Here is a 24,690-nt window from a genome sequence, read left to right on the forward strand (position 1 = left end):
AGAAAGAAAGAAAAAAAGAACATTAGAACTCTGTGAAACATGACCATATTTCAGCCTATATAAAACTTTAAACATTGATATATAGGAATGAAAAGGTCACTGTATTCACTTGATATGCATCCTTGGAAAAATGCGGGGATGAAATTTACACTAACTTGTTCATTTGAAGCATTTTGCTATAGTTACTGCTCCATTTAAAGTAGTGGACTTTAGATCACTGAGGAAGGCTTATAATAGCTGACTTTTTGTCTTTATAGTAACCCTGAGAGATAGGTTTTGTAATGGACTTCTGATGACTAGTTGTGTGTGTGTGTGTGGTGATTTGGCACCCACTGGATTCTTTAAGTGTTTGATTTCTGTATTCTCTAGTCTCCTATCTGTTTGCCAATTATATTATGTCAATGACTCATCCTTTTAAAATGACTTTGAAACCTCCCAGGTGCTAGATTCACTTAAGATACTTCTCTCAAGTCTTTCTCCTTAAATCTAAAGATGAGAGTATGAGGTAGAACCAGAGATTGCTTTAGAACCTAAAATTTAAGTTAAGTACAGTTAAAATCTAAGTACCTTACATGTCATTAAGGTTCTTAGAACCTAATATTTAAGTATCTTAGATGTCCTTAAACCAAAAGATGGAGGAATTCTGGAGGTCTGAGTTTTGTGGGTCTGGATCTCAGCAGCATTCCTGCACCCCAGATGTGCAACAGAGCAGGGCTCGGAGGGCGTGGGGCCTCTGGGCCCATCAGGGTCATAGCTGGCTCCCCGGACTTGGCTCCTCAACCTCTGGGGTCAGTGTCTCTTATCCCCCTCACTATCGGGAGGCTTAGGAAGGTTAATTGGATAGTAGCAGGGCAGTGAATTTCTAAAAATGGAAAAATAAAACAGGTTCATTTTTAGGTACTGAGAGCTTCTTGGATATTTTATAAGAGGGTTAGCTCTTCATTCTGGGATTATAGTACTAGGAGAATTGCTTTATAGACAGTCATTGTTGTTGGCTTCCTCTCATTTTCCTCCTGTCCTTAACCACAAGGTGTTAGACCTGACAGCTTTTCTCAGACTTCCTAAGTATTCAGGCATAGCTGGGCATGGTGGTGCCTGCTAATCCCAGCAGTTGAGAGGATGAAGCAGGAGGATTACTGTGAGTTCGAGGCCATCCTGGCCTACACAGTGAGTTCAAGTCTAGCCTGGGCCACATAGTGAGACCCTGTCTCAAAAACCAAAAGAAAAAAAATACAACAACAAAACCCCAAATATTCAGGCATACGCACATAGGCTACCACCCTCCAACTCTCGGTCATATGGGCTTTATTGCTAGGGAGGTAACATTGCCTTTCGTACTCGAGGCTGTGCACAGTCTTCCAGAACTGACATTACTAAGAGAACCTAAGGACAGGTGGAGGAGCAGCAGCAGCATCAAAGTGTGTTGAAGGCATTTGATTTTTAAATCACCAGACTCCTTTTCTTGTTTATGATCCAGAGCCCTCCCATGTATAGAGAGTTGGGTCTTGGGTAAGGTAGGGGACAGGGAACAGCACCACCCCTGAGTCAGTCTAGTGGAAGAGGTGGTGAGCCCGAGCCCTAGCCCCACCCCTAAGCTCTAGTGACTGTCCCTTGAGCCCACCTCCTTCCCTGTCCCTTTAGGGAGGCCCCGGCATCTTCCCTGGGCTGTCTGCTAACATGAGTCCATCCATCCTCTCAGCACTGTCTTCTTCAGGAAAGCATCACGGAACCTTTATCTGAAGGCTGCCTGGCCATCCCCCGTGTCTTAGTTGAGATTGCCATATTTTCCAGCTTCTGCCTTTACCTCTTCTACCTTGGTCGATTGTAAATTTCCCGAGGGATTTATCACAGGGATTTCTTTTCTTTTTTGCCTAACCCAGGAGAATGTCTCATTAAAATATTGAATGAATGAAAGTTTGGATGAGAAGGAATCAGTGTTAAGAAGGGCCGGATATTATGCCTTTTTTATTAGCATTAACGGTTCTTTCTAATTTCTTATCTCAGGGTGCTATTGTTCCCTGGTGATGAATAATAGCAAAAATCACATTTCAACATAATGCTTTGTAGTTAAATCATTTGGTTTTATTCCAGTAGGATTTAAAGAATTGCATGATTAAATTTACATTCTTGAGACTGTCCTATAATGATGTTGTAACTCCTTCAGAGTATGGCACATCTGCATTCTTGCAAATGTAACCCTTCGGATGAAGATGTTTGTAACAGGACCCACTTACATCATTGGCTTGGCACACCTGATGTCTCCAGCACTCGCTCCCACTTTCTCTCTCTCTCTCTTTCTCTCTCTCTCTCTCTCTGTCTCTCTCTCTCTCTTCTCTCTCTGTCTCTCTCTCTCTCTCCCCTTTCTACCCTCTCTGGGGATTAAACCTAAGGTTTTACACGTGCTAGGCAAGTGCTCTACCATGGATCTACATTCCCAGTCCTTAAACATTTTTTTTTTTTTTTTGAGACAGACTCTGACTGAATTGTCCAGGCTGGCCTCAAACTTGTGATCCTCTTGTCTCAGACTCCTGAGTAGTGGGAATTACAGGTGTGCACTGTAATGGTCGTGGCTGTATAGTCAGCCCTGGTCCTTTCTCTTGCCATATAAAAGACAGAAGTCTTCAGGGTCCCAGAAAAGTGAAGTGAAATTTGAGGAAGCTGTAAGTGTTTGCAGTTCCCTTTTCTCCCATGTGTCACTATTCCCAGGGCCAAGGGTTCTAGCTCCGCTGCACCTGTCAGCTGGGGTTGTTTTGTTGAAATCTTTGATGGCTGATGTTCTGCCTCAGCCCTCCTCAAGGCTTCCTGAGGTAGCTGCTTCCTCTGTTCCTCTTATCATTCAGACATCTGCTGGCCGCCTCTGGGACCAGGAAACCAATGGTCAGGCACATGTGTCTTCTTCTTTTGATTCAGTATGTTGGTGATGGCAGTAGACGTAACTCAGGATGATCACTTCTTTAAACCCATTACCCTCTGGACAAGTCACCTGCATCTAAAAACAATCCTTTTGATTCTAGCCCTTGGTGTAGTGGATTGGGACATTTATCTGGCCTTTTCTTTTTTTCTCCATTTTTATTTTTCATGAGTATATTTTATAGTACATAATGATCACACGCCTCGTCATCTGCTGCTCCTCTCTTATTCATTCAGAAACTATTTTTGGAGTGCTTACTACCTGCTAGGCATTGTTGTAAGTAATCAGAGAGGCATTTTCTGCGAATAAGGCGCTTACGCTATCGTGATATATAGGTCAGTAAATCGGCAAATAAGTGTATATACAAGGTCATTTCAAGTAACAGTGCTGTGAGAAAATGAAATGGGACCATTGACAGAGAGCGACCTTGGGAGGGGAGGAGATAATTTGAATTGGAAAGATGGGAAAGGGTTCTTGAAGATTTGTGTGGGGAACAGCATTTCAAGGGGTGGGAAGCTCAGGCTGGCAGGGGCTGGTTTATGGGAGGCCTGGGGGCTCACGGCAGGCAGCTCTGACATTATCTGATTCTGTGCATGTTGAGATCACGTCTGTTTGTGTGAAGACCGGTTCACAGGCAGCAAAGGCAGAACCTGAGCTGTGTTGAGGTTGCTGTTCAAGAGCCCACTTTGCGGGTGGTGAGGGAGACAGGACTCCTCGGTTTGGAACTTGGGCGACTGGAGGACATGGCACCCCTGCAGCTCACGACCTCCCTTCTGGTCCTCCAGGGGGCTCCCTGCCACGAGTCCTCTAGGGTGCATGATTCCCTTTTACAATTTCCTTTTTTCTTTAACAAAAGCTCTCGGTTCTCTTGATGCTTAGCTGTCTTTTAAACCTTTCAGTGAGTGGTAGCTTTCCCTGGATGTGAAAGCTGGAAGACAGGACAGGGACATTTCTTGTTTTCATGGCCCAGATCCGGTGTCAGCGGTGCTTTAGCCAAGAGTGGACCTTGACATTGCTTTGATATTGCACACACTGCTAGATGCTCCCTCCTCTTGTTTACCATGGCTCTCTCCCTATGTAATGCACATGAAATTTATTTGCATTCTCATCTGCTGTTTCTTCTGAGTCTTAATGTGTCATTGTGCACATGCTTTTCTCTCTTGCTGGGAACCCTTCCTGGTATTGCTTTTGCAGACATATTTTCAATTCTTTCTTCAAAACTGAGATCAAATGTGTCAGCCTCTTCAGCCTCCCCAAGCTGAGTCTGGCTCCCTTACGGCCGGTACCACCCCCTATTACATCATGCTGCCTGTGGTGACAATAACTTGATTACAAGTCAGTCTCTTCCATCATATGGAACTTGGCAATTTCTAGGTTCATGTTTTATTCATTTCTGTGCCTCTGTTGCCTTAAACTTGGTGACTCTTGGTTTAGTGATGAATGAATAAAAAGGTCATTGACTTATTTGGAAAGTATGAGTCGGGATCATTCTGGCCCTAATTTTTTATGGCGCCTGTATGATTGAAATATTATTACCTACCATTTATTAAATGCTTATCACGGGCCAGGCATTAGCTTAACGTATGAGCTAAGGTGTATGAGGGAGGTAACATTATTAGGAAATTAAGAGGGCCACGGAGGGAAAATAATTCACCCATGTTCCCACTTACGACTAGGAAGTGGCAGACACAGGAATTCACGACAGATCTACCCAGCTCCAGGGCCCTGTGCTCTGAACTATTGTACACACCCTTGGGAGGCTGATGTGCCTTTATTGTGACTCAGTTTCCTCCATTTCTGTACCCCAATACTTTCATTTATGCAGTTCTTTGTCATTTACACAGTAGTTTTATTTAAGTTCTTATTAAAGCTGAAAACCGGTTCTGAAAGTACATGTCAAATAGATAGAAGAAATTGATTCTTAGAGAAAAGGCTTGCTGAAGGGCACTTCAGCTATTAGAGTTGAATGTGAGCTCTAGATTCTTAGCAGGAGTTGAAGTGACATGTGTCCTAAGGGATCACTTTCTTTTTCTTCTCTCCATTAGGTATTATTTAGGATCCTTGGAAAAGATATTTTCTACAAAGAATGGGAGTATATAAATTATCCTTTAAAATGTAACAGAATATTTTTAATGATTCGGTCACACTTACGTAAGACACGTGTTGAAGTTAACATTTTTAGGAATATCTTGAAAAATCAGCTTGCCAGACCTCCTGAGAATCATAAAAATCTCATCAGCAGTTACCTTGGATGTACTGAAGCAGTTTCTCCCCATTTCAATCTGAGTCTGTCCTCCCTTGGTAAACAAGGCTTCCTTAACAATAAAGAGGAGCCCACGCCAGTTAGGCCAGAGGGGTGTACTTGTGTGTTTGGTGGGTGAGTCCTGCATATCTCAAATTATTGTTCCCTTCAAGTGCAGAGTGACCACAGGATTCTGTAATGTGGGACAAGCTGGGAGGTGGAGTGGGCTTGCTAGCAGTGGCAGCAGCTGGGGACCTGCAGGAGAAGGAGCCCAGGAGGGGTCAGGGACTGCTGGGGAGCTAGAAGTGACTGCAGGGTGCTGGCAGCATGCGGAGGGGACAGTGAGAGGGGCCCAGTCTTCACACCCTGTGCTCCTGTGCCCCTGGATATGACTTGTGTCTCAAGGAGCCAGGGCCATCACTCCAAGACACGTTGGTGATGGTACTGGGTGGCAAGTTCTGAGATCACTGCAAAGCCCTGTCCTGTCTTCTTTGAGATCTTCGGGCAGGAGACCCAGGTGAATAAGCTGCTGCCATGCCCAGGTCTAAGCTGGACATCTCTTCAAAGCAAGCTGCTCATCACAATTCTTACTTTTTAAAAGAGCACAAATCCTCCATGGGGACACCAACTCGCATCTGTTTCTCTCTGGCAGCCGCCTTCCCAGGACAGGCAGAATTGGGTGCAGCCCGTATTGGCTGTGAGGACCGAGGCTCTGGGGACCCTGTGAAGGGCTGTCACCTCGTTGCTCAGACTGCTGGTGGTATCCATGGATTAGGGTCTTAAAAGTGCTCTGTTTGGATTTCTGTCACTTATCTGAAGATGTGCTGGCTTTGTTAGGCTTCTGGAAATGTAGAAAGGTTCTGAGAAAAGTTGGTTTTGTTCCACAAACTTGCCTTTGTTATTTTCTCCTACCTGAAATCTGTAGTTGGTACCTAGTTGTGGTAAGAATAGTGTTTCCTATACAGAACTTCATTTTGTCCTTCTCTTCCTCAACAGTTTGATTTCTAGCCCATCTTTAGGCTTCTACCCCGAGAAATTTTGCTTTCATTCTCTTTTCTGTCTGAAACCAACAGCTTTCTCTTTAGTTTTATATTTAGTGTGACATTCATGCACATATGTGTATGTATAGGTGCATGTTTATCCATACATGTGTGCATACCTTTCCCCTCTACTGGTTTCCCAGGGACCTTTTTCACCCCTTCCTTTTTGTTTTGTTTTGTTTTGTTTTTTGAGCCAGGGTTTCCCTATGTAGTTCAGGTTGTCCTTGAACTCAGTGTGTAGCCCAGGTTGGCCTCGAACTTGGAATGATCCTTTTGCCTCAGCCTCCTGAGTGCTGGGATTACAGGTGTGCGCCACTGCGCCTGGCCTCACACCTGCACCTCTTCTCACCCTTGGTGAGGACGTGGGCAGAGGCTGGGAGACCGCCTTGGCAGGAAACACCCTCTTGCAGGGTTGGTCCAGGAGGGGGTCAGGTCCAGCCTGCAGTTTGCCATCCTGGGGTATGTTTTGAGATTTAATCAAGGGTAGGCATCTCAGGCTGTGCACAGAGTTGCCTAAGATTAATAGCAACAGTGGTATATTTAGATAATTTCCAACTAAAAAAGGATTGTATTCTTTTTTTTTCCATTTTAATATATGCAAAAGCATTCTGGGAAAAGAATTGTGTGACTTTACTCCCAGCTGTGACCGTCAGATTGTTTTTAGGGTTTTGTTTACTGTGATAAGAGTTGTTTTTTAAATGATTTTTAAAAGTTTGAGTAGTATTTGAAAGACAGATTTAACAGAAGAGTCGCTATTGTGAGCCTGTTTCATGAATAAGGAAACTGAAGCACTAGGGGGTTTCTGAAACGCACAGAGCTGAAATAAGAACTCGGTGTGGCTGGAAAGGGAAACAACATGGCTTTAGGCAGCAGTCTGTCCATCTTCAGTGGTGGGCAGTGGTGTGATAGGTCCTGATAGGGTGTGAAGGACGTCGTGTCATCTCCTAGGATTCAGTACAAATTACGGAAACAAGGACCATGCTGAGCCAGGCTTGGTGTGGAGTGTGTCCCGCAGGTGACAGAGGGTGGTAGAGACAGAGGAACTTTCCAGGAGGAGGTGACCCATCTCGTGCACTTGGAGCAGGAACAGGAGGCAGGTGGCAGGGTTGTCAGGAAGGATCTGGGGAAATTGGATTTCAGGGCAGACGGGGACTGGGAGTATGGTTTGGAAGGGTCAGGGGTAGACCGGAGCTTCATCCACTCCTCATAGACAGAGAGTCCACTCTTGCTGTGTCATCTCCAGTTGTTGAGTCTGATGCCACCATTTGGGAACATAGTCCTCTTAACTCTGTCTGTAGGGGCTGCAGGGCAGTGGAGTCCGCTGATGTTCTGCCAACCCATCTGAAGATTGTGTTGACTTCTCTGATCCTGTCTCATCCCTGGTTGCTTCTTTCCATCCCATTTTATAGTTCTGATTCTTCATCAAGTGCTGGTTACTCACAACTTTGGCTCGTTTTGAAATGGAGCGGTTGCTTCTCACCTTTCAAGACTTTGGTGAGGATGTTGAGTAGATCTAAGACTCTGACCCTCTATCTAATCTGTGGGACTCTAAACTATCTGCAGGTCACATTAGGGATGAGGCATAGTCTTGCTGAGGTTCAGGTACAGCAATGGTGAGGTGTCTTTGCCTCTGTTGTTCTGGTGGCCCCAGGCAACAAGACTTGAGGGAATCCTTTCTGCTTTCTGAGTCACTGTGAAGATCAAGTGTGAAAAGTTCTTTGTATACAGGCCTTTGAAAATGACTTAAGTATTTTTCATGGATTCCAAATTAATCTAGCACTGGAAAGCATGAGCTCCTACATGTGCGTGCACACACACACCCACACACACGTTGAAATTTAGATTTTTGGCAGTAGCAATGACATTTTCAGAATAAGGTACATTGGAAAGAGAAAATAAAACCTTTTGTATTTTTGTATAGTGAGCTTTAAAGGCATTCATTATCATCAAATAATTTAACAACTCTTATGGGGAATGATGATCCCAGAGTGGAAAACTAAGATTAGTAGTGAGTAGAGTTCTAGGGAGACACATTTTTTTTTACATAAGGAAGAACTTTTTAGACCTTGCTGTGTCAAGCCAAAGCCCCTTGCTTGTGCTTGTCGCTGTAAATTCTTGGGGACCTGGGGGGCATAATTCATCTGGGACCAGAGACTTGAGCTCACCTAACGCAGCGGCAAACTGTTCTTCCTTATCTCTTCGCCTCTCCGGAGCCTTAATTTCCTCTTAGGCATGTTTGTTCTCTTTTTTCTATTTGAAGATCACTCCTCTTGATAGGGAAGATTAAATCAAAATAGTGTTGGGTAATTTTCCTTTCTAACTGTCATGAGTAAAAATTATGCCCATTGTTCTCAAGCTTTGGCATAGGCCTGCATCCCCTGGGGAGATTATTAAGAGTACAGACTCCAGTTCTCTCACCCAGAGTCACAGTGTAAGAGGTGGAGCCAACCCAAAGGCCCAAGGTCTGTTACCCTGGGGTCATCTTGCCCCCCAGAGTGGACCCTGATCCAGCCAGGAGGCATCTGAGAAGCTACCCATTGCCAAATGCACCAAAGCCACCGAGTACCATGGGTCGGCTCTCCTGAGATGACCGAGCGTCCCCTCGTGTCCCTTCCAGCTGCTCTTTTCCCTGAACACCCCTCCTGTGTGTCTGGTTCTGGACTGGACTCCTGCCCTGTTTCTCTTATGACGCTGCTGGAAGGGGATTTTAGAAATGCTCCTCTGATTATGTCACCCTGTCATGAGCAAACTCAGGTGACCTTTGAGTACACTTAGGCTCAAGCCCAGAACTTCCTCCCCACCGACAGGTCCTGCATGCCTGCCCCTCCTTGCTGCTCTGCATCTTCTGCTGACGCTGTTCCGAGCTTTTGTCCCCTTCATGAACTGGCTTTCTTTCAAGTCCTCAGAAACTGGATGCATACTGTTTGCTTTGCCTAAAGCCCCCTAACCCTACCCAGGGACCTCCGGACATCTGCTTGGCATTTGGGCCTTAGTGAGCACCACCAAAGGAAGGCCTTCCCTGATGCCCAGGTGGACTTGGGGCCCCCACCGTATGTTTTCATGGCACCAAGGACATCTCCTTTAGCACCACAGTTACATGGTGATCTGATTAATGCCAGTCTCTCCTACCCAGTCATAAATACCCTGAGCAGAGATTAGGTATATATATACATATAATATAAAATAATATATATTAAAAATATATATGTATTTTTTATGGTAATGGTGCTGGAACCCAAGTCCTTCACATTGAGTTGCATCCTCAGCACTTTGCTTAATTTTCGTTTTGACACAAGGTCCTACTAAATTGTAAGATGCTCAGCTTGGGTTCAAACTCATGATCCTCCTGCCTCAGGATCCCAGAGAGCTAAGGTTACAGGCCTGCACCACCAGGTCATGTTCGTCTATCTTTATTCATCAGTATTACCTCTAATGACTAGCACAGCACCAGAGTCGACCCTCAGAAAGTAGTTTTTAAATGAATGAAGGAATGAATGACTGGGAGACAGTTTCAGGACCGTGGATATCGCCATCCCTCTGACCAAGGTGTCACCATGCCTGGGGACTTTCTGGAATGCTCCAGCTACCATATCTCACCCCCGAGAGGTGGACACCAGCCTGATTGGAACCTGAGTTCCCTACGACCACTTTGATGCTGTGACTTGAACTGAAGGTCACTCCTCTCGGCCAGAGCCATATCCCAGTCCTATTCCAGGTTCTGTCTCAAGTCCTGTCCCCTTTCTCCTGCAGGCTTTCCATGGAGGCCCTGGGCCAGCTCAGGTTCCACTTTGATAGTAATCAGGAGATGTAGTTGTAAACCAGCAGATTCTATACATACTTCATCTAAATACTCCAGTTTTCTCAAGAAATATCTGAGCTTTACACAGCCCGGGGTGTGGACCAATTAGAGAGAAGTGAGTGGAAGACGGGGTGGGAGCAGGGCCTCTCTGGTTGTGCCCCACTCACCGCAGACACACTGGGCTTTGGCAGAGACCTTGGGCTGTCATTATGTCATTGGCGCAGTAGCCTGCCAGTGGCACCAGCAGGAAGGAGCCTTGTGTGTGCTGGTGCAGGCTCTGCCCATTGACTTGTTTCCTCCCATCTCTGCATGAAGTTTACCACAGGCCTGTGGTGCACCCGCTTTGAGTGCCTCTGAGGAGCCCAGACCCTTCCACACACCCACACATGTTTGAGCAGCGTGTTTGCTAAAGGAGGCTTGCTGACAGCAACTTCTGAGTTTCCACACGCCCTTTTTACTGGGCTTCTATATAAAGCTGTCTGCATGCTCTGCTTCCCTCTACTCAAATGTATTCATTGAGAAAGGAATTCTAGCTGGGTGTGGTGGTGCATGCCTGTAATTCAGCATGCTGGGAAGCCGAGGCAGGAGGATCGAAAGTTGGAGCCTAGCCTGGGCAATTTAAAAAAGGGCTGGGGATGTAACTCAGTGCAGAGGCCTGGGGTTCAATCCCCAGTCCTGCAAAAACAAGCACACAAAGGAATTCTACATGTTTTCCTGTAGCCTGTTCATTCATTTTTCTAGGATGCCTTTTTTCCTTATCATCTGCCTTTCTCCTTTCTTCCTTATGCATGTAACTGACTTTGCCTCAGTTGGAACAAATGCTGGAGGGATTCGTTATGCCAAAAGATGAGTTTCTTTTTCACCTGAGACAGAGAGACTTTAACCTGAGCTGTTGATAGCTAGAGCTGGTCTGGCCTCACGGAGAGGGTGGGGATTTCTTCTGAAGTCTGAGTTTGCAGATTGTTCACTTTCACAGCCCTGGAGACTGTTTCTTCATGCGTTTCATCTTCGGGGTCTTAGGAGCAATGGGGGTGCTCTGCTGTCCCATTCAGCCCGTCAGATAAAACACACCCTGCCTGTAAGCACAGCAAGCTCATTGTATAGGACAGACCTGATTTTCTCTCAAGTGTATGTTGCAGGTCAAATTTGATTCCTGCTTCCCCCCAAGACACTCCCTATTTTAGGTGTCAGGAGAGTGGTTTGTGGAGGAATAGAGGTAGAGTCAGATTTAAATGCACTTGTGTGATATTTAGTATTTCACACTTCCTGAGCACTAAAGTGTGTGCACATTAAAAAATTCAGCACCAAAGGTTCTGTTTTTAAGCTGTCATATCTGTATGAAACATATGTCAGTCCTTTGCATTTCTGTCATGTAGTAATAAAGATAATATTGCTACTGTTTCTGAAGTTTGGCATGTAAAAAGAATGAGTTACAGTTTTCCAAACACTAGGGAAATCCTTTTCATTTCTTCAGAGTTTCTGAGCAACAGTGTTACATTCTGAAAACTTGTGGATGCTTTTAAGGTAACCTGTTACAGGTCACAGGTTATCCAGGGTGTAACTCATCTCAAGGCCATGACCTTCAGCTGTGTCCCTTGAATCATGACAGTCAAGGGTATTCTTGTTTATACTGGAGAGGTAGCATGTTCACCTCGGGTTTCTGCAGACCCAAAAGGACAAACCAGGCTGTGTCTCTGGGTGGGGAAGGTGGAGGGATGGATCATACTTGCTCTGGGGACCTAGGGTGGAGACCAGGAAGTTCCCTGTTTGCTCATGGTTAATTAGGAGGCTTGATTCAGCGCTAGGCCCTGTATCTTCCCTATTAGCATCTTTAGGATTGATTGGTGCTGTCAAAAAACAACATCCGTCACCTGTTCTGACTCATCCAAGTTGAGCATGAATCTCAGAAGTCTCGGGTTTCTTCAGGAAGTTCAGTTCAGAAATCCTTCCTGAGATCAGGTTAAGGTGACTTTTCTCTGCTGTAAGCATTAATAATTGTCCACAAGAAAGCAAATAGGCTGTAATCGTATATTCATGCTAGTTTGTTTTCTTGGTGAGTGAGCATTTGTTTAAAGTCAAGATATTTCACAACCATTTTTTCCCCACTAAAACATTGAAAGAGTGTGGAGATTATTTGAAAATACACTAAAATGTTGAGGATTTTTCCTTCTTGGAGGAAACCAAGATTGAGGGAGGACATGATTAAGGTTAAAAGATCACAAGGGATCTTGACGTGACTAACATAGATATAGGCTTCAAGTTCTGAACCTGTGAACCATAGGACAAGCTCTAAAAATTGTCCTCTGCTGGAAGAAGCTCAAGGCTGGCAGCAAATACAGGACGGAGGTTCAGTTCAGGCAGAGGTCCTAGCTGCACGTACACTTGTGGGTTCTTTGTGTGTGCTGAGACCTTTATTACATTGTCACACTTAAGCCTCAGCTATTCTTATTCCCCCTATTTTGCAGATGGGGAAACTTGAAGCTTAGGTAGGGTATGTGACTTGTCCAGAAATGCTGGAGCTGGGATTTATGGTCACTCACAGGGGGGTAGAGAAGGCTTGTGATGTTTGGAGACTACTCCTTTTTTTTTTTTTCAGTACTAGGGGTTGAACCCAGTACCTTCGCACTGAGCCCTTTTTATTTTGCTAAGTTTCCCAGGCTGGGCTCAAACTTTCCATCCCTCTGTCTCAGCCTCCCAGAATGCTGGGACTATAGGCGTGCACCACCATATCCAGCTTACCTATCCTGGCTACAGCCCCCTTTTTCAAATCATTTGCCCCAAATCTAGTGAATCCCATATGGCAGTTCTTATATTCATTTTTCTTCAGTAACTCTGAGTATGTCATTATCATAGAATCTTAAGGCAGTGACCTTGAAAGAGACTGGCTGGACCTGCAGCCCATCCTCAGAGAGACAGAAAACCAAACCAAACCAAAAAAACCAAAGAAAGAAGTTTTCACTTGTTTAGGGATGGTGAGAAGGCATTTTTTTCCTAATACTGGATATCTTCAGGAAAGCCCTCCATTAAAAGCAAAGCTATCTTTAATAGACCATTCCAGTATATATTATGGCAGCCAGGAAGTTTATGTAAAACCTAAAACCTCACTGATAAAACTCCTATATAGTCTGAGAGGAAATTAGAGAGTGACTAATTGTCATCTCATTTTAATATTCCATTACTCACCAGGCCACCCTGGAGGTTCAGTCAGGAGCTGTGTATTGAGTACCTATTATGTGCAAGCCTTATATTTAATAATACTGAGGCTGATCTTAGAAATCTTTAAGAATAATACCAATAAACCCGTCAACCTTAGATAGTTTAGAGCCATATCTTTACTCTTTTTGAATAATAGTACTGTATAGCTGTGAAAATGCCTTTTCATATATTAGCTTATATTAGCTCATCTAATTTTCCAGACAAACACAACAGTGGTTACTATTGTACTCATTTTGCAGATAAGACTTTTATTTATTATCTACCTCATATGTACCAAGAGTGCCAGCTTCCCTTCTCAGATATTGCTGAGTTGATGTAATGCTCACGAGAACCTAATCAGCATCATGATTCTCATTTTGCCCATGAGCCACTGAGGCCCCAGGAGCATAGGTGACTCGCTGGGCATACAGGAGCTGTGGTTCAGTGTGCCCCGTCACCCTGTTCACTTTAGAGTATTCAGCCTTGCTTTCCAGGCAAGGAAAGGGAAGTCCAGGGTTAGCTAAACCAGCTGAGGCCACACAGCTCATAAACAGCAGAGCTAAGGCTGCAACTCAGAGTCTCTCATTAGGAAGATGATCGAGGGTGCATCCTGAACGGGCTGCCAGTTGCACAGGGGGGGCTGAAGGCTGTGTCTCGCATCCAAGTTAAGTACCCTCATTCCTTCGTGATGTTTACACTTTCATCATTTTAGTTCTTCTTTAGAGTTCCTTGTACTTTTTCCCATTTTTAGGCAGGAGCTCCATCCTCCTCCTAACAACGTGTCCCCGTTGAGAATGGACATACAGCTTAAGTTGCTTGCGAGGATGTTACCTGGTGAAGTTAGAACGCAAGCCCAGTTTAGTCCTGCATGCCTCCCTTACTGAGCTGTGTGGTTCTTGTCCTTTACGTCTGTAGAAACTGTTGCTTGAGAGCAGGCCTTGTCTTTATGAAATCACTTTCCTGTACTGTAAGTCTTTGCCACGTGAAGGTCATTTACTGTTTCTCTACAGAGTGAACTACATTCATGGGATAAGGCAATATCAGATCCACAACACAGGCTGGTCTTTCAGATCTCAAATGTTGCCCGTCTCTATAATCTCAGCCTTGAGAACTGTAAAGCACTACGTTCATTACTTTTAACAACCAAATGTCCTTTAGATTTCTAGAGGAAAAGTGCATGTGAACCATTTACAGTACGACCCTTTTAGTCAAACTGCAAGCTCAGGTGAATGTTCCTTAAAATGGAATTGGATGAAGCTTTCCTCTATATTGCTTGATGTCAGTAAACATCAGATAAATATCCAGATGTATTTAATTATTTCCACCCAAGGAAGTACTGTATGTCCTATTTAGACAGTCTTTAAATAAATGGTTTCCAAATTGAGCAAATAAACAAGAAATAGCTGAAATTCAATCTCTTGGTCTGTATAGAAAAACTGAAAGGCTTTGAAAGAGGAATGGTCTCAGGAAAACCCCGTATCTTATTATATGCTCATTTTTATTTTTAGAGATAAACTCTAATTGACTATTCAACTACATTAATAGGTTTTGAAAATTAGGTTTTTCATTTTCAAAGAATGAAGGGTGCTGGGATAATTTTAAGCCTGTTCTAAATGTAGTTACTTTAGTTCAGATGTATTTTAAACATGGCCCTATCTCTGGGTTACTCCGAGGTTATTTTTATAAAAGATGAGTTAATACTTGCAGCATACTTCTTGTGCTATTTTTCTGGTAATAATTTTCTCAGCCCTGTGACTCAGATATTATAACCATCATCCCTTATAGATGAGGAAACTGAGGCTCAGTATGGCTGAATGACTAAGCCAAGAGCACACAGAAAGCCAGGCATGGGGGTGAATGCCTGTAACCCCAGCACTTGGGAAGCTGAGGTAGGAGGATTGCCGTGAGTTCAAGTCCAGCCTGGATCTGTTTCAAGGAAGACAGCAAGAACCTGTCTCAACCCCCACTCCCCAAGATCACACAGAAAGTAGAAGTCTCAGAACTAATTCTGACCCTAATTCTGAATAGTCCGAGGGCCACGCATATTCTGATACACCAAGCTGTCCAGTTAAGGGCCTGGTCTATGAGAATTTTAAAAATTAACATAAAAAATGTAAAAGTTAACGTAAGAAGCATATCTTAAAAGAAATTTGCTTATGAATCTGGTTAGCCCTCAAGAGCAAACCAGTTTGAAATAGGACACACTTTTTGTGTGTGTTGGAAACATACAGAAAATTTACTTTCTTATATAGGTTGAAGGCCTTTTAATAAATCTACTTGTTCTTGAGTTTCTACCTCCAAGAAACTCCATGGAGGTGCATCAAAAGACATGATTAATTCTCAACAATTAACCCTCACAGTTTTCTGCACACTATTTTTATTATTACTATAGGGACTATAGGTAACACTAGATTGCCTTCCAAACTTGTGGCATTTTAAAAACAAATTTCAATAGCAGTGAAAACATTTCCCTGTTTTCCTGTTTTGGGTCATTTTCTTAATGTCAGAAACTAATATGCTTAGCTTTGAAACTGCATGAAGCTTTTCTGTTTTTTGTGGTAGCTGACTTTGAAATTAACATTTGTCTTTTTCTTGAAAGTAACTTTCTGTTTTAATTTTAGCATGAGAGTTAGGCAGCCCTCTCCCCTCCTTTCTATTCATCTTACACACTGCCCCATTCGTTCTCATCCCTAGACCACCTCCCAGCCCACGTGTTAGAAAAAAAAGGAGCCTGTGCTGAAATCATGTAATTGCGCACTGTAAGACCAAAAAGCAAGTCTGAAAGACGGATATGCAACAGGAAAAGGCACAGTCTACATGTTTTTTAAGTTCTACAAGTGAATTTTTAAAAAAACTAATTTCTAACTTTAAAAAATTAGGAAAACATGGTCAGTGGAGGGATTTAAGAGAATACAGAAAATAAATAGATTCTACTTTGTAAAAATAACAAAAGCAAATTGCTTTCTAAATGACTGTTACTTTCCAAATGGAAATATTTGTGTCTAAGAGAGACAAATCACCCTTCTGCGTGACCTGATTTGTTGTTTCCTTTTGACTCTAACTCTAGAAAGCTTTGTGCTGTTCAGGGCATAAACGGGAGAGAGGACAGAATATGGTCACTCCGTATATGTTCCCACCTTGTCTGCTTTACCTTTTCACTCTGGGGGTTGCATGTTGCCAAGGCGGCAGCGGCTCGCGCACTAAAGATTATATTTTGTTTCTCTTTCCCAGACCCCAGGCAGGCACAGTCATCCCCGCCGTGGTCCTATGACCAGTCTTACCCTTCGTACCTGAGCCAGATGACGCCCCCGTCCATTCACTCCACCACCCCGCTGTCCTCCACGCGGGGCACTGGGCTTCCTGCCATCACCGACGTGCCCAGGCGAATTTCAGGTAATGACCAAGCTGGAACTAGAAACCCACCCCTATGCAGGGGCCGGGGGAGCGGGATGGGCCGAGCCCGTCTCACAGGTGCCCTCAGTGGCACAGTTAGGAACAAGAAGGGCAGGGGTGAAATTAGGCAGCCAGGTCTTCTGAATAGTGGGGTCATCAAACACTGGGGCTTTGTAAATCGAGAGACTGGAAGCCCACTAAAGATGACACTCATTCTTTAAGATGATAATGAAGAGCACCCAGCTGGTCTGTGCCAGGCCTTCCTCTGCTTGTTCTTTTCTTCTCTAACATCTGCCTGCAAACCACACTGCAGAGGGATGGCACAATCCTCCATTCCTAGGGGTCAAACTAGCCAGTTCTAAGAGGGTGCACCTGTGCACCTGGGACTCTTCTAGTGCAGAGACCTGGAGGAACCTGGAAAGGTGACATGCAGCCAACTCAGACCTGGGGCAGCCTTTCCATTATGCACACTTCTGTCCCTTGCAGTGTAGTAGCCTCAGTATCCACAGATCTACTCTCTCCAAGGCTGTCCCCAAATCCGTGGCTCCTGGGAGGGAAATACTTATGCTCAGTGACCTGGCTGCTCCCCTCTCTCTCCTGGTGAATTCATCAGAGAGCCAGAGAGTGTGAAGACTTCAGACAGAAGGGAAAGTTACAAGCCCTCAGCCAATCACCTGCATCCCAGAGATAAGGAAAGCAGTCTGTCCTTTCACTGTGACATAGTACAAAGCCCAGCATTGTCCCCCATAAAAATAGCCATAGACCCCCAGAGGCACAGCCCCACTACATCTCGTGTGCCCGGGCCTGTTCTCCTAGCTTGGGCCCCACACACTGGTGTGACTCCTGGCCAGGTTAATGCCTCTTTCTCTCTTTCTTTCTCTTTGTGTTTCTGTCTCTGTCTCTCTCCCGCTCTCATGCTCCAAAAAGTTTGAAGCCGCTGCTCTCTCCGCTGAGTTGCACCACTGAGGAAGCCCAGGCAGCAGGCTTGCAGGCTCTGATTAGCTCAGACTCCTTTCTTTCTTTCAACTTGGGAGGAGGGAAAGCTTTGTTTCTGGAGCCCAGAGCAGGCGAGGACTCTCTGGTCCTAGTGCCTTCGCACTGTCTGCGGCAGATGGACTCCCACAGGGGTGAGTAGGGAAGGAAGAGGGAGGAGGGGCAACTGTAAGACTCTCCGGGGAACTATGTTACCACTTTGCATTGATGACTGCTTTATTACTTTTGTGAACTGCATGCTACCCATTGGGGAATTGTGCAGAGTATAGGAAATTAGTTATCAGCTTTCTTGCCTGGCATCCCTATCCCCTTGAGGCAGGCATCAGTTAGACACAGCAAGGAAGGAAGGAGAAAGACACAGAGGGGTAATGGGGCTGGTGTGGGGTTGGAGCCCAGTGCCTCACGATGTTGAGTTAGGTCTGGTCCGTCCTTCCTTTGTTCATACCCAGAGTCTGTTTTACTTTACACAGGGCCACAATGACACTTGGAGAGAACAGATTTGTGCAAATGTGCTTGTGTTCAGGGCTCCTTTGAGCTTCCATCTGCCAAACCTCTGTGGGTGAAGCAGATTTTACTATTTTTTTCTCTAGTGGAACCTGGGTGGGGAGACCCCAGGGAGCAATTGTAGTTTTAGAGACATTTATCTGTCATATTTTCTTCCTGAGGGATATTTGTATTGGGGAAAACCATTGAAAAGATGTTGCCTAAATGATGGGTAGTGATTATGTATCAAGTACACGGGTAAGGTAGAACAGCCAGATTATTTTGAGTCCATTTACTGGGAATTATTTAAAAAATTTCCATGAAACAGTACCATAGCTCTTCCTGTTCCACAAAGTGAAGGTAGCAGCAGAAACAGGTTAACTTTCCAGCCATACATTGATCTTTGTCCAAAGGTAGGAACTAGTCCCTGCTTTAAACTGGTTTAAAACTGAGTCTGGTCCAGTTTTCCCCTCTTTGCCCAGCATCTCTGTGAGTTGTAATGAAGCGACACCGGGCCAAGATGGGAGGTTCTGTATAAACACAAAGAGAACAGAAAATCCCTCCTGTCACCACGTAAGCAAACAGGAAGAGATGGCAAGGCAGGGACTGTCAGGGACCGAGGGAGCCTTGCTGTACCTGACCTTGCTCTTGACCATGAGCTGTGCCTGATGGACATGGGGACAGTGGAATTGGGAGTAGGGCTGTGTCATAGATTCATAGACCACGGTGTGTAGGTTCTATTGCATGATTATTCCCCTCCATTTTTTTTTTTTTGGTTTGGTACCGGGGATCAAACTCAGGTCCTTGCGCTTGCGAGGCAGGTGCCAGAACCACTGAGCTAAATCCCTGGCCCTCTCCTCCATTTCTAAAGCCATCTCATGACCCACGACTTACAGTCTCCTACACATGAGACTTAATAGTGAGAGCTTTTATCCTTATTTTATGTTTTAATAAATAAAACCCTTTGGATTAAGTCCCTTCCTATCATCAGTGCCAAATAAGGCTGTTTCCCTGAAACAAGACAGTGAAAATATTAACCTTCACCCCCATCCCCAGGTAGTCTTCATGAAGAGAAATCCATTCTCACCTGCCTGTCTAAAGGGATACACAAAGTATTCTCATAAAATTTGGGCAAGAAAGAATAAATTATGCACTTATATGGTAGATTTGGAGGTCCAGATCCAAGTTTAAGTTCGGCTCATACAAATATCAAGGAAGCTTCTTACTTTTCTGAAATTTAGTTTTATTACTTGTAAATAGGGATATGATATTTATCTCTTAGGGTTATTCTGAGTGTATAGAGTTCTCAAGACAGACTTTTGGCACATTATGTTTGCCAAATAGATTGCAACTAATACTATGAAGTTAAAATTATTTGAAAAATTGTACATCCGTATATAATTGGCAAGCAAGCCTTGGCTTAAATGAATCAAAGAAATAAAAACCTGAACTTTTACAGGGGATTATTTGCCTTATGAATCAGCACAGGACATATTGAAAATAAAAATCCCCTGGAATATTTAAATAAGTTAGTACTCCTGTGGTACTCAGAAAAGCACTTACCATAGTACCTAACACATAGAAGTACTCACACATTTGCTGTTATTATTATGTAGATTTAAAATGAATATTTTGGGCCAGGGATTTAGCTCAGTGGTTTCACCACCTGCTGCGCAAGGGCAAGGACCCGAGTTCGATCCCCGGTACCAAAGAAAAAATAAATAAATAAAATGAATATTTGTAGAGCTGAAAGCAATAGGGAGCCATTCACAAAATGTCAGTAAATCACTAAGGAGTAATAACTGTTCAATTATGTCATAGAACAGACAATGTTGAGTTACATTTACATTAACTCGGCATGATAATGTTTGGTTCAAAGGGATTATCGGAATAAATGCAACCAGAAAGAACCTGTAGAAAGATCTGTCTCTAAAGAAATTCCTTTTCATCCTAAAAGGCCATTCTGAAGACAGATCATGATTTAATCTACTTGAAGACCTTCAGAAGGATCCAGTTTTACACCTTCTTTTATTAGTGGTACCCCTTCTGAGTAATTTTTCAAATGTGGTAGCAGTTCTAGAATTTAATGAATTATAATAGTGACAGTGGTGTCAGATGACAAATTTGGGTAGTCTTCCTCAGCCCCTTTTTGGAGCAAGGTACAAACAATGTAAGATAAAATGATAAAGGTATGTTACCTATGATCCCTACTGTACTGCAGAGGAAGATGAAATACTAGATGTCTTAAAGTTCAAAGGCATAATAGAAAGATCGAGGAAACATTTCCTCAACCTTAGATCCCCTACTTATCGTAACAAGAACAATAGCTGTGATAAGTTTATAACTGAGCAACGTACAATTGCCCTGTGTTAACCAATAAGGTTTACTTTATGGCAGTGAGTTTGGATCACATTTAGTTAAATGATAAAAACCAAATACAGTACAACTTATTAGAAACCAGTGTTGTGATGTCATGGTGCAAAGCAAGTCCATTAGCAGTCAGTTTTTCTCTTCCTCCAAACTTACTGTGATAAGCAAGGCTTTATCACATAATAATCTGTCTTTAAAGGGCCAGGGATGTAGCTCAGTGGCACCGCACCTGTCTGGCAAGTGCAAGGTCCTGAGTTCAATCCCTGGTACCAGAAAAAAAAAAAAATCTGTATTTAAGTAATATAATTTTATACATTATCTCACTTTATCTTATACAGTCCTAAAAGAATCTTCACTGTAAGAGTACCCAAAATTATCTCCCAGCTATTTTTTTTCCAGTATTGAGGATTGAACTCAGTAGAACTGAACAACATCCTTAGCCCTTTTTGAATTTTTTAAAATAAAACTTTGAGACAGGATCTTACTATTATCATTAAGTTGCCCAGGCTTGAACTTGAACTTGAGATCCTCCTGTCTCAGGCTCCCAGAGTGGTGGGATTACAGGTGTGTGCCACCATGCCTGGCTTTTCAGTGATTCTGCCAAAGAGCAAGGTGTGGCAAAGCAGGGATCAGCTGGCTCTGCAACAACCAAAACCATTGCATACCTTTATAATTGTAACGTTATTATCACCCATGGCATTTCTGATATTTAAAACACTCATGAGGTTTGACACAAAGATTATAATTACTTGGCTGGAGGTCATTACAAAGTGCTATGTATTTTATGTAATAAGCCTACTGTCAAAAGAATCCATAATAATCCTACCATGTTTATTAAGTCTGATTCCTGACTTGTGGGTCACATATGAGCTCGTGTTACCTTCCTAAAGGAGGATCTACATGGTTTTTTTCCACTGCAGATACTCCTCCCATCCCACCCATCTGAGTGAAGTGGCATTCATTAACCTACGTCTTGGGTATATATGAGGTGGAAGAAATTTACATGAGCACTTTTCTGTGACCTTGATCACTGTCAGCCTTCTGTCCTCCTCTGGAAGTCTCATAGAGACTGAGGAAATGCTCTCATTAAGAAACATACTGGGAGGGGTCAGAGATATCGGCTGCCTCAGTTTCTCTGGGAGAGCCTATTACTAGGGAGGATTTCTCTATATTTGTGGAATTTTTTTTGTACATAGGACAGAGTTAAAAAATTATAACCTTTCTGAGTTATTTTCTGTTTAAGCAAGTGTCTTTAATTTCTTTTCTAAAATATTTAAATATCAGAAAATTCCCTCAATGAACTATTGAGATGTTTGCATTTTTATGACTCTTGGTTGGTAAGCTGTAGTATTTCCAAAGGTCAGCAGAATAGGCATTAATCTAATAAATGTAGTTACTAAAAAATGATTTTATTGCTACCACAAAATCTAGAAATAGCCAGCAGAAAACTCCATTTAACCCCTGGAGGTCTGTGAAGTGGATAGTTTCATATAATTTCAAATCTAGTGGTGTCTGATGCAGTTCATTTAAAAATGTCCCTGAGAACTCAGTCTCTACTGCATTCCCCAGTCGAGCTTTTAAAACCAGCAGCCTCGGTAAAGTACCGAGTGTGTGTGAACATTTGTTTCAGCAGAGCAGGAAGGACCAACATCTTAAGAAAGGCTAAAAGAAAAACTCCAGCAATTAATGCTAATAAATCAGAAAGTTAAAGCAACTGTAATAAAACAGTAAAGCATCTACTTTTTCCTGCAGACCCATTCCTTAGTTAAGAGCCACCTGTTTGGTAAACATACATCTGCCACAGCAGCCACGGGCAAGTAATTAAATTTAATAGGACCCACTCTTATTTTGAAGAAGTTCTCTGTTTTAAAGCCACAGAGAGGGAAGTTATTAAATTTAATGGACCCTAAACAAAGGCAAGTGCTGTATTAACAATGGAATGCTCCATATTCTTCTCCATTATATCAGCTGTGATTGATTGGATTATTTTTGCATTCTGTAAGTCAAAATTCATCTTGCTTTCCCTAAAAATAGGCTGCCTTTTGACAAGAACAGATGGTGTTTTAATCTTACTTGGATCTCAGTTTACTCTCACTTTTGATTTAGTGCTATTGAGGACCAAAGAAGTGGTTTTCATTCCTGCTAGATCAGTTGGAGGTAGTTGGCCCCGCTCACAGAGTTGACTAAGCCTGGATGTATGACTAATTACAGTTATTTGTAGTGAGGCCGAGGTACCAGAGCGTTGAACAAAACCTATGTCCAAGGTCTAACTCTGATGTTATCCATACTTCTTGTGGGTTGTTTTGTGGGATTTGCTTCTGACACACGTACAGCCACCCACACTTAGGGAAAAGCTTTGAAAACAAACAGAATTACACTCATGCCAGAATGGCAGACACATTTGTACATTTTATTGAAAGATCTGCTGCAATTGCCTTTCCATAGAAGTAAGCTTGGAAATGTGAACCTTATTTTACCAAAAGTACTAATTTTCTCCTCATTCGGTGGCTACCTTGGTGCCCGGGGATCTGAGGAGAGGGCAGGGACAATTTAACTGGTGAAATTTAGATGTCACTTTCAATGTCACTAAAGAGACTTCGTGCTGTCTCCAGATAGGTCAGTTAATTTTTTGTGCCTCAGTGGTCCCATGCACATGAATTTATTTAAAGTCGCTCATCCATGGGTCTCAGAGGTGTGGCAAGAAGAATGACATTTGGTCTTGGGACTTTGAATAAAGAAAGTGCCTTGCTGAATAAATGCTAATGGAAAAATTAGGTTGCGTCATTAGTTTCAGAAGAATAGAAAAATGCTTAATACACACACATGCACCTATTTAGAGTATATGTTTTTAAATGAATATTTTTAGAGCAATTTTTGGTTTATAGGAAAACTGAGCAGAAAATAGAGTTCTCATACCCCTTCCCCTTTTTACCTTGTTATTTGCACCTGCATTTGTTACAGTTGATGAGCCAGTATGGATCCATCGTTGTGGAACTGAGGCTGTGGTTTACATCAGGTTCACTCTTTCGTGTTGCCTAAGTCTGTGGGCTTTGACTGATGTTAGAAGGCCATGTACCCTCCAGTACAGAATGTTTCCCTGCCCTAAAAGTCTTCTGTGCATCACCAGTGCATCTCCTTTCCTCCTCTCCTCCTGGGCCCAGCAACCACATGTATCTTTGCTGTTTCTATGGTTTTGCCTTTTTCAGAGGTCCTTGGGTGGAATTGTACAATGTAGAGCTTTTGCAAACGGGCTGCTTACTAAGTAAGTATGGATTTAAGTTACTGTGTCTATTCATGGCCTTGATAACGCATTTGTTTCTACTAATTAGCAGCATTCTGTCATAAGGATGCTATCATATTTTTTTAAAACATAAGGATGTACTCTTTGCACCTAAAATGCCACCTCCTGATTCTTTTGGTTACTGAATTTGTCAGTGATATCTCTGGTTAGAAAACATTTCATCCATTTCTTCCTAGGGAAGCATTTTCCTTGTCACAGTAGCTGTGGCCAAATGGCTTTCATATCTGTAGTCTGTTTTTTAATTAAAATCTTTTTCTTAATTTTCCCACAGATACATTCCTATGCATTCACCTTTAGGTGATCATTCCTATCAACTCAAATACAGAACAAGCTGAATTCACAAAGAATCTATATGCTTGGCTTCCTGAAGTATGCCTGATGCTTCCTACTTCTCTGCATTGGTGGACAGGGCCAGTTGCTCCTTCCTGGACATCTCTTTCCTGACCTCTTCCCACTTAGTGAGTCCCTCTCCTACCTACACACCTTCCCATGTCATCTCTGGGTTTTGGACACATCTGTCCTGTGTACATATCTTCTTTTAGTGTAAGAATTGCATTATGTGCTATTTTCCATTCATAGAAGATAAGTTTCTCAAGGACAGTGACTATGTCTTACATATTCTTGTACCCTAGCATAATTTTTGGCATGCAGAGGTGCTTCATAATATATAATGAGTCACGTATTAGTGGGAAAGGAGAATAGAAAAAAGAGGAAGGTAGGCATGTGGAAGAAAAAAGGGAAAAAGAAGAAAAAAGATTTTGTTCACCTGGAACAACAAAGAAAGGGCAAACCAAGAGAAACTTTTATTGCTGATAAGGACAGGAAATCATGCAGTAAGAGTCTGCATAAGTGGCATATACTTTTTATCTCCAAGTCTTTTTGCAATGTGTTTTGTGTTTAGAACACATATCAAGACGGCATCTGTTTCCAGAATTTGCTGCTAGCAGTTAGTAATAATGCCAA

The 24,690-nt window shown here is 43.0% G+C and overlaps 1 protein-coding gene across 10 annotated transcripts in view; it reads left to right on the forward strand.

Annotated features, from left to right (window-relative positions):
* Runx2 (RUNX family transcription factor 2) overlaps nucleotides 1–24,690 on the forward strand; it is a 266,467-nt gene that overhangs the window by 140,839 nt on the left and 100,938 nt on the right. For all 10 annotated transcript variants that reach the window (XM_087185361.1, XM_013072895.3, XM_087185357.1 and 7 more), the window contains one exon: nucleotides 16,419–16,580. In XM_087185361.1, coding sequence (XP_087041487.1) covers nucleotides 16,419–16,580 — 162 coding nt within the window. The remainder of the gene's footprint in view (nucleotides 1–16,418; nucleotides 16,581–24,690) is intronic.

The sequence above is a fragment of the Heterocephalus glaber genome, unplaced genomic scaffold (assembly GCF_053883595.1).
Source record: "Heterocephalus glaber isolate CG9 unplaced genomic scaffold, H.glaber_assembly_v1.0 deba00001497, whole genome shotgun sequence".
Classification (NCBI taxonomy): Eukaryota; Metazoa; Chordata; class Mammalia; order Rodentia; family Bathyergidae; genus Heterocephalus; species Heterocephalus glaber.